Genomic DNA, 11,170 nt, shown 5'->3' with positions numbered 1-11,170 from the left:
AGAGTTCTCTCAGTGACCTGGCCAATATTTATCCTTCAACCAACACCCAAAACAGACGATCGGGTCATTTATTTAATTGTTTGTGGGAGCTTGCTGTGCACAATTTGGCTGCCGCATTTCCTACATTTCAACAGTGACTACATCTCAAAGGTATTGCGCTGGCCATGATGCACTTTGAGACGACTGGGGCTCGTGAAAGGCGCTACGGAAATGCATGTCCTTTTTAGAAAAAAAAAACTGAATTGAAATCAGTAAAAATGAACATGGGAAGAACATTCAAAATCTGACAGCCACGAGGGAAAATAAGAAATTGGATTGTATTATTTCTGCCACGATCATTTTATTTTTTTACACTCTGTTATTGCACTTATTTTTTAAGTGTAATATATTATTCTTGGTTTAAAAATAATTCTCTTCCAGAGTTTTTTGACTGAAATTCATTTGCAGCTGGGAGTCTTGATGGTTGTACACACTTAAATCTAGTCTCCGTGCTCTTGTCTGACTTAACTTGTAGAGGTCATTTCCTTTCCGTTGACCTATGCATAAAATGCCCAGAAGAAGATGCAGACAGACAGCAAGATGATGGCATTAATGTTGACCACGTTTCTCCACAGGGGCACCTCCGAAATGTCGGTCAGCTGTTGCTGCAGTGCTTCCTGCTCCTCTTTGCTCAGCTTCTTACTTGTCTGCTCAAATCCACAGAACCAGTTGTAGGCTTTCTTCCAGCAGCTTACGTCCTGGGACGACTCTGTGGCAACAAAAGTACAAAGCGCAGAATGTGAGTTCTACCGCTTGGGGTTTGAGGGAACGTAGGGACAGGAGGAGGCCATGTGGATGCTGAGAAGATGTTTCCCTTTGTGGGGGGAGTCTAGATCTAGGGGAGACAGTTTAAAAATTAGGGGTCTCCCATTTAAGACTGTGATGAGGAGAGATTTTTTCCTCTCAGAGGATCGTTAGTCTGTGGAATTCTCTTCCCCAAACAGCAGTAGAGGCTGGGTCATTGAATATATTCAAGGTTGAGCTGGATAGATTTTTGATCGACAAGGGAGTCAAGGGTTATGGAAGGCAGACAGGAAAGTGGTGTTGAGGCCACAATCAGATCAGCCATAATCTATTATCAAAGTGCCTACTCCAGCTCCTAATTCGTGTGTTCATTCAGCCCCTCAAACCTGTTCTGTCATTCAGTTAGATCATAGCTAATCTGTACCTCAACCTCATTAACCCACCTTTGCTCCATATCCTTCAATATGTTCACCTCACAAAGAAGTAGCGATTTGAATATTGAAAATCCCATTTGACCCCCAGGAGCCACAACCTTTTGGGGGAGAGGGTTCCAGATTTCCACTACCCTTTGTGTGAAAAGTGCATCCTAATTTTGGTGCTAAATGGCCTGACTCTAATTTTAAGATTAACACGTCCCTACCAGAGGAACGTGTTTCTCTGTAAGTACCCAAGGGTATGTGGACTCAAGGACATATGGGGCTCATTTCTATAAGCCAGCTGCCGAAATCGGTGGCGGGTGGAAAAAAATGGCGACCCGCCCGCGTGGGCTGCACGCCAAACACCGCCGAGATTTGAAGCGCGGTGGTTCATTTAAATAGCCTGAGCGACCCCGCCCCCCCAACCCAATCAAGTGGAGGGTGCAGGCTGACCGTCCCCGGCAATGGCATTAGCTACCTGTGTGCAGGCACTGATGCTATTTTTAAAAGGCTGTCAGCCCTAATGGGAAATTGAAATATTTAAAGTTAAATGGTCCCATAAAAAAAAATCTTTTGCACCTCTCCCACCCCCCCATAACAATTAAATTACTTATTTGCCCGTCCCCCCGCCCAAACTCTTACCTTTACTATCTGTCCTTCCCCGTCCACCAACAAACTTTAAACTATAACCCTTCACACCATCCCCGACATCCATGACATTAATTTGACCTTGTCCCCCAAACCCCCGCACTGAGAAACCCATCTCCTCCCCCCCCCCCCAGTCCCCCAGTGTTGTGTCTCATTTCCCCGGATGGGGATCAGAAGGCACTGCAGTGCCGGCCAACGGGGTGAAGATCGTGGCTGGACAGCAGGAGGCGATGGGATAGTAATTGGTGCAGATATTTTAATTTATTTAAATATTTAAACTGCGGTCCTGTCGCTGAGCGGTGGGGAGGCTGTCACGGGGCCTCGCCGTCGCCAGCAATAGCGGGCTGGGCCCTGCCGGTGTCGAGGTCCGTGGCAGGCCTCGTCCGGGGCCATCTTCAGGCCTCCCCGCCACGGATCCCGACAGCAACGGCTCCACGGAATCCAGCCCAAGGTTGTAACACTGCAATCAAGGAGCATAAGCCCGGCTCCAACTGAAATTCTCAATTGCTTAGCGAGCTAAACAGAGAATACTTGTACCTATAAAGTATGTTACAGTGTCGAAACTTTTCAAAGTGATTTACGCAATGAATTACTTTGCACAGACACTGTTATATCAGCAAATGTGACAGCCATTCTGCAGCAGCAGTGTCCCCCAACAGGAATACAAGGAGTGACCAGGTTTAGGTGGTGGGGTGGGGGCAATGTCGGTCAGGCCAAATATGTGAGTTCTTCAAATACTCCCCTGGAGTATTTAACACCCGCCTGAACCGGCACTGAGGGCCTCAATTTAACATCTAAAGCAAAGGCTGGCAGCTGCAATAATGCAGTGCTCCCTCACTGGAGTGTCAGATTGGATTACAAGTTTGAACCCTCAGCTTTCTGACCTGGAGGCAAGAATTGTACTAACTGAGCCAAACTGACACTCCAAGTGGTGGCTCTGTCCCAGAGCGATACTGGTGAGATTCTGGATTCTGAAACCAGGGGTACATCCACACTTCCAAGTCCAGTTCGTAAAAAATCCACTGCTAAAGGTGTTTCTAATGATGTCATCATGTCCTGAATGTAATTTCATCGGAGTATGTACTTGCACCAACTAATGGCTGAACATCCAGAATTATACTAGTAATTTGTGTTGATGAACTGTCTAACTGGATCTTTTGATGGCTATTTGATGAGGTGAAGGATGACAGTGCAGGTGAATCTAGGTAATAAGTATTAGGAGACTGTTTGACAATGGAGGGCAGGGCAACCTTACTCCCAATCCCTATCTTCACCTGACCTCCACACAAAAATTGCATTTTCCATCAGTGTGGCAGTGGATAACAGTTAAGAGCAAGAAACCCAAGTTGACTTTTTCTTCAAACACAAAATCAGTTCTGATGAAAGGTCATCGACCTGAAACGTTAACTCTGTTTCTCTCTCCACAGATCCCGCCTGACCTGCTGAGTATTTCCAATGTTTTATATTTTCATTTGACGTTTTCCCCCCTCTCTTGTCCAGGGACATTGAGATCAATTTTGGTATTGCTGTTATTGTTGTGGGCACTGCTCAGGATTGCAAACTTTGATCTCCCTGGCATGTGTGGCATGGTGTGAAATGTTTACATGCTGGCCCAACCATAGAATTGGTTCATATTTGTGTATGGGGCACTGAGTGTATTTGTATCCTAAACCAACACTTTTAAACTTATTAAACATGCACAGCCATGTAGGAGCTGATCACTCACCTTGTGTGTGTTATATACTGTATGTGTGTGTGTGTATGTGTGTGTGTGTATGTGTACGTGTGTGTGTATGTGTGTGTATGTATGTGTGTGTATGAGTGTGTGTGTGTGTATGTGTACGTGTGTACGTGTGTGTGTGTATGTGTGTGTGTATGTGTGTGTGTATGTGTGTATGTGTGTGTATGTATGTGTGTATGTGTACGTGTGTACGTGTGTGTGTGTATGTGTACGTGTGTATGTGTGTGTGTATGTGTGTGTGTATGTGTGTGTGTATGTGTGTATGTGTGTGTATGTATGTGTGTATGTGTACGTGTGTATGTGTGTGTGTATATGTGTCTGTGTGTGTGTATATGTGTTTGTGTCTGTGTGTATGTGTGCCTGTGTGTGTGTGTCTGTGTGTGTGCATGTGTATGTGTATTTGTGTGTATAGAATCACGGCATGATACATCACAGAAGGAGTCCATTCGGCCTATTGTGCCTGCGCTGGCTGTTTGAAAACGCTATCCAATTAATCCCACTCTTTACCCATAGCCCTATGATTTTTTTCCATTCAAATATTTATCCAATTCTCCTGTGAATGTTACAATTGAATCTGCTTCCATCACCCTTTGAGGCAGCGCATTCCAGATCACAACAACTTGCTGTGATGTTACCTCATGTTACCTCTGATTCTTTCGCCAATCATCTTAAATCTGTGACCTCTGCTTACTGACCCTTCTGTTACTGGAAACAGTTTCTACTTACTTACTCTATCAAAACAGTTCAAGATTTTGAACACTTCTATCAAATCTTCCCTTAACCTTCTCTGCCATAAGGAGAACAACCCCAGCTTCTCCAGTCTCTCCATATAACTGAAGTCCTCTTTCCCGGTACCATTCCAGTAAATCTCCTCTGCAATCTCTCCAAGGTCTTGGCATTGTTCCTAAAGTGCGGCGGCCAGAACTGAAAACAATACTTCAGCTGAGGCCGAGACAGTGCTCATAAAGATTTAGTATAACCTCCTTGCTTTCGTACTCTATTCCTCTCTTGATAAATCCACGGATCCCATATGCTTTATTCACACTTTTCTCAACTTGTCCTGTCATAGAGTCAGAGAGTCATTCACAGCACAGAAGGAGGCCATTCGCTCCCCCGGTCTCTCCATTCGCTCCCCAGGTCTCTCCATTTGCTCCCCCGGTCTCTCCATTCGCTCCCCAGGTCTCTCCATTCGCTCCCCCGGTCTCTCCATTCGCTCCCCAGGTCTCTCCATTCGCTCCCCGGGTCTCTCCATTCGCTCCCCAGGTCTCTCCATTTGCTCCCCCGGTCTCTCCATTCGCTCCCCCAGTCTCTCCATTCGCTCCCCGGGTCTCTCCATTCGCTCCCCAGGTCTCTCCATTCGCTCCCCCAGTCTCTCCATTCGCTCCCCGGGTCTCTCCATTCGCTCCCTGGGTCTCTCCATTCGCTCCCCGGGTCTCTCCATTCGCTCCCCGGGTCTCTCCATTCGCTCCCCAGGTCTCTCCATTCGCTCCCCCGGTCTCTCCATTCGCTCCCCAGGTCTCTCCATTCGCTCCCCCGGTCTCTCCATTCGCTCCCCCAGTCTCTCCATTCGCTCCCCGGGTCTCTCCATTCGCTCCCCAGGTCTCTCCATTCGCTCCCCAGGTCTCTCCATTCGCTCCCCCGGTCTCTCCATTCGCTCCCCGGGTCTCTCCATTCGCTCCCCGGGTCTCTCCATTCGCTCCCCAGGTCTCTCCATTCGCTCCCCCGGTCTCTCCATTCGCTCCCCCAGTCTCTCCATTCGCTCCCCCGGTCTCTCCATTCGCTCCCCGGGTCTCTCCATTCGCTCCCCAGGTCTCTCCATTCGCTCCCGGGGTCTCTCCATTCGCTCCCCGGGTCTCTCCATTTGCTACCGGGTCTTTCCATTCGTTCCCCAGGTCTCTCCATTCGCTCCCCGCATCTTTCCATTCGCTCCCCCGGTCTCTCCATTCGCTCCCCCAGTCTCTCCATTCGCTCCCCCGGTCTCTCCATTCGCTCCCCCAGTCTCTCCATTCGCTCCCCCAGTCTCTCCATTCGCTCCCCGGGTCTCTCCATTCGCTCCCCAGGTCTCTCCATTTGCTCCCCCGGTCTCTCCATTCGCTCCCCCAGTCTCTCCATTCGCTCCCCGGGTCTCTCCATTCGCTCCCCAGGTCTCTCCATTCGCTCCCCCAGTCTCTCCATTCGCTCCCCGGGTCTCTCCATTCGCTCCCTGGGTCTCTCCATTCGCTCCCCGGGTCTCTCCATTCGCTCCCCGGGTCTCTCCATTCGCTCCCCAGGTCTCTCCATTCGCTCCCCCGGTCTCTCCATTCGCTCCCCAGGTCTCTCCATTCGCTCCCCCGGTCTCTCCATTCGCTCCCCCAGTCTCTCCATTCGCTCCCCGGGTCTCTCCATTCGCTCCCCAGGTCTCTCCATTCGCTCCCCAGGTCTCTCCATTCGCTCCCCCGGTCTCTCCATTCGCTCCCCGGGTCTCTCCATTCGCTCCCCGGGTCTCTCCATTCGCTCCCCAGGTCTCTCCATTCGCTCCCCCGGTCTCTCCATTCGCTCCCCCAGTCTCTCCATTCGCTCCCCCGGTCTCTCCATTCGCTCCCCGGGTCTCTCCATTCGCTCCCCAGGTCTCTCCATTCGCTCCCGGGGTCTCTCCATTCGCTCCCCGGGTCTCTCCATTTGCTACCGGGTCTTTCCATTCGTTCCCCAGGTCTCTCCATTCGCTCCCCGCATCTTTCCATTCGCTCCCCCGGTCTCTCCATTCGCTCCCCCAGTCTCTCCATTCGCTCCCCCGGTCTCTCCATTCGCTCCCCCAGTCTCTCCATTCGCTCCCCCAGTCTCTCCATTCGCTCCCCCAGTCTCTCCATTCGCTCCCCGGGTCTCTCCATTCGCTCCCCCGGTCTCTCCATTCGCTCCCCCGGTCTCTCCATTCGCTCCCCCGGTCTCTCCATTCGCTCCCCGGGTCTCTCCATTCGTTCCCCAGGTCTCTCCATTCGCTCCCCGGGTCTCTCCTCATTCTTCCTACCAAAATATATCACTTCACACTTCTCTGCATTAGATTTCACTTGCAATGTGTCTGCCCATTTTACCAGTCTCTGTCCTCCTGAACATGTATGTGCATGTTAGTATGTGTGTGTGTATGTATGTACTTTTCAACTTAAAAAAAAAATTCATGGCAAGTGAGTGCCACTGGCAAAGCTGACATTTATTGCCCATCCCTAATTGCCCTTGAGAAGGTGGTGGTGAGCTGCCTTCTTGAACCGCTGCAGTCCTTGTGGTGTAGGTACACCCACAGTGCTGTTAGGAAGGCTGTGGTGTGTGACTTGGAAGGGAACTTGCAGGTGGTGGTTTTCCCATGCATCTGCTGCCCTTGTCCTTCTAGGTGGGAGAGGTCACGGGTTTGGAAGGTGCCGTTGAAGGAGCCTTGGTGAGTTGCTGCAGTGCATCTTGCAGATGGTACACACTGGGGTACCATTTAAGCGGGCTGCTTTGTCCTGGCTGTCAAGCTTCTTGTGTTGTTGGAGCTGCACCCATCCAGGAAAGTGGAGAGTATTCCATCAAACTCTTGACTTGTGACTTGTAGATAGTGGACCAGCTTTGGGGAGTTAGGAGGTGAGTTACTTGCCACAGGATTCCCAGCGCTGACCTGTTCTTTTAGCCACAGTATTTATATGGCTGGTCCAGCTAACTTTCTGGTCAATGGTAACTCCCTGAATGTGGCAGGACTGCAGAGCTTTGAACTGATACTTTGGTTGAGGGACTGCTTGGCTCTGCCAAAACATGCTGCTTCCAATGTTCAGTGTATATGTGTTGTAACTTCACCAGGCTGACACCTCCTGGCATGCTCTCCTACGCTCCTCATTGAACCAGGGTTGATGGTAATGGTACAGTGGGGGATATGCTGGGCCATGAGGTTACAGATTGTGGTTGAATACAATTTTGCTACTGCTGATGGCCCACAGCGCCTCACAGATGCCCAGTTTTGAACTGTTCGAAATCTATCCCATTTAGCAAGGTGGTAGTAACACAATGGACAATGTCATCTGTCAAGACAGAACCCGTTTCCACTAGGACTGTGTGATGGTCACTAGTCCCAATACTGTCATGGACAGAAGCATCTGAGACAGGTAGATTGGTGAGGACGAGGTTAAGTAGGTTTTATCCTTGTATTGGTTCTCTCACCACCTGCCAGAGACCTAGTCTGGCAGATATGTCCTATAGGACTCGGCCAGCCCGGTCAGTAATGGCGCTACCGAGCCACTCTTGGTGATAAACACTGAAGGCCAAACTCAGTGCTTCTTCCAAGTAACGTTCATCATGGAAGAGTACTGATTCATCAGCTGAGGGAGGGCGGTAGATGGTAATCAGCAAGCGGTTTCCTTGCCCAATTTTGAATTGATGCCAGGAGACTTCATGGCTCTGGAGTCAATGTTGAGGACTCCCAGGGTCACTTCCTCCCGCCTGTACACCACTGTGCTGCCATCTCTGGTGGAACTGTCCTGCAGTGTGTGCATGTAAACGTGTATGAGTTTGTTTATATATGTGGGTGTGTGTATGTATGTTTGGGTGTATTTGTGCGTGTTTGTGTGCGAATGGGTTTACAACCAGTAAGAGTAACTAACGGTTTAAAGAGTGGGAGACAAGCAGAGAGATAGTGAGGGACGATAGATACAATCTATTTCTTTTCTTTTCTGTGAGAATATCTTGAAATGTTACCTTCATCGATGTCCATTTTGCTGTCATTATCTTCATTATTCCAGTCATCAGAATCTAAATCTTTGCGTTCTTCTGTACTGTTACGCAAGCTCCAACATAGTCGGTGAAGCTAGAATGAAAATAATATTTAATAATAATAAAATTGTTATTGAAACAGAGCCCCTTTTCAAACCTTAGAGTGGGAATGGTACATGCGACTGTTGTGCAACACATTACAACCAATTGCATTCTGAATATCAAAGTATCAACGACCGTTGATCTCATCCCCAAATATCCCAAATGCACAGATCTCGCAAACACATGGGTCATCCCAAACACACTGATCATTCCAAACACACTGATCATCTCAAACACACGGATCATCCCAAACACACGGATCATCCCAAACACACGGATCATCCCAAACACACAGATCATCCCAAACACACTGATCATCTCAAACACATGGGTCATCCCAAACACACTGATCATTCCAAACACACTGATCATCTCAAACACACGGATCATCCCAAACACACGGATCATCCCAAACACACAGATCATCTCAAACACACGGATCATCCCAAACACACAGATCATCCCAAACACTCGGATCATCTCAAACACACGGATCATCCCAAACACACAGATCATCTCAAACACACGGATCATCCCAAACACACTGATCATCTCAAACACATGGATCATCCCAAACACACTGATCATCTCAAACACACGGATCATCCCAAACACACGGATCATCCCAAACACACAGATCATCTCAAACACACGGATCATCCCAAACACACGGATCATCCCAAACACTCGGATCATCTCAAACACACGGATCATCCCAAACACACTGATCATTCCAAACACACTGATCATCCCAAACACACTGATCATCTCAAACACACGGATCATCCCAAACACACGGATCATCCCAAACACACAGATCATCTCAAACACATGGATCATCCCAAACACACTGATCATCCCAAACACACTGATCATCTCAAACACACGGATCATCCCAAACACACGGATCATCCCAAACACACAGATCATCTCAAACACACGGATCATCCCAAACACACTGATCATCCCAAACACACGGATCATCCCAAACACATGGGTCATCCCAAACACACGGATCATCCCAAACACACTGATCATTCCAAACACACTGATCATCCCAAACACACGGATAATCCCAAACACACTGATCATCCCAAACACACGGATCATCCCAAACACACTGGTCATTCCAAACACACTGATCATCCCAAACACACGGATCATCCCAAACACACTGATCATCCCAAACACACGGATCATCCCAAACACACTGATCATCTCAAACACACGGATCATCCCAAACACACGGATCATCCCAAACACACGGATCATCCCAAACACATGGGTCATCCCAAACACACTGATCATCCCAAACACACTGATCATTCCAAACACACTGATCATCTCAAACACACGGATCATCCCAAACACACGGATCATCCCAAACACACGGATCATCCCAAACACACTGATCATCCCAAACACACTGATCATTCCAAACACACTGATCATCTCAAACACACGGATCATCCCAAACACACGGATCATCCCAAACACACGGATCATCCCAAACACATGGGTCATCCCAAACACACTGATCATCCCAAACACACTGATCATTCCAAACACACTGATCATCCCAAACACACTGATCATTCCAAACACACTGATCATTCCAAACACACGGATCATCCCAAACACATGGGTCATCCCAAACACACTGATCATCCCAAACACACTGATCATTCCAAACACACTGATCATCTCAAACACACGGATCATCCCAAACACACGGATCATCTCAAACACACGGATCATCCCAAACACACTGATCATCTCAAACACACGGATCATCCCAAACACACGGATCATCTCAAACACACGGATCATCCCAAACACACGGATCATCCCAAACACACAGATCATCTCAAACACACGGATCATCCCAAACACACTGATCATCCCAAACACACTGATCATCCCAAACACACGGATCATCCCAAACACACAGATCATCTCAAACACACGGATCATCCCAAACACACTGATCATCCCAAACATACGGATCATCCCAAACACACAGATCATCTCAAACACACGGATCATCCCAAACACACGGATCATCCCAAACACACAGATCATCTCAAACACACGGATCATCCCAAACACACTGATCATCCCAAACACACGGATCATCCCAAACATCCCAAACACATGGATCATCCCAAACACACTGATCATCCCAAACACATGGATCATCCCAAACACACTGATCATCTCAAACACATGGATCTCCCAAACACACTGATCTCCCAAACACATTGATCATCCCGAAACACATTGATCATCCCAAACACATGGATCATCCCAAACACATGGATCTCCCAAACACATGGATCATCCCAAACAAATTGATCATCCCAAACACATGGATCATCCCAAACACATGGATCTCCCAAACACATGGGTCATCCCAAACACACTGATCATTCCAAACACAAGGATCATCCCAAACACACAGATCATCCCAAACACATGGGTCATCCCAAACACACTGATCATTCCAAACACAAGGATCATCCCAAACACACAGATCACTCCAAACACACGGATCATCCCAAACACACGGATTATCCCAAACACACGGATCATCCCAAACATCCCAAACACATGGATCATCCCAAACACACTGATCATCCCAAACATCCCAAACACACTGATCTCCCAAACACATTGATCATCCCGAAACACATTGATCATCCCAAACACATGGATCATCCCAAACACATGGATCTCCCAAACACATGGATCATCCCAAACAAATTGATCA

At 48.3% G+C, this 11,170-nt stretch overlaps 1 protein-coding gene across 1 annotated transcript in view; it reads right to left on the bottom strand.

Annotated features, from left to right (window-relative positions):
* Nucleotides 1–315: 315 nt before the first annotated feature.
* The window catches only part of slc5a1 (solute carrier family 5 member 1), a 153,827-nt gene continuing 142,972 nt past the window's right edge, over nucleotides 316–11,170 (bottom strand). Inside the window, exons 14-15 of the mRNA XM_068055377.1 lie at nucleotides 8,284–8,392; nucleotides 316–748 (exon numbers count right to left, since the gene is read on the bottom strand). Of these exons, the coding sequence (XP_067911478.1) occupies nucleotides 537–748; nucleotides 8,284–8,392 (321 nt within the window). The 3' untranslated portion in view covers nucleotides 316–536. The remainder of the gene's footprint in view (nucleotides 749–8,283; nucleotides 8,393–11,170) is intronic.

The sequence above is a fragment of the Heterodontus francisci genome, chromosome 23 (assembly GCF_036365525.1).
Source record: "Heterodontus francisci isolate sHetFra1 chromosome 23, sHetFra1.hap1, whole genome shotgun sequence".
Classification (NCBI taxonomy): domain Eukaryota; kingdom Metazoa; phylum Chordata; class Chondrichthyes; order Heterodontiformes; family Heterodontidae; genus Heterodontus; species Heterodontus francisci.
Note: the sequence above shows the minus strand (reverse complement) of the source record. Positions and strands in the feature narration are given on the sequence as shown.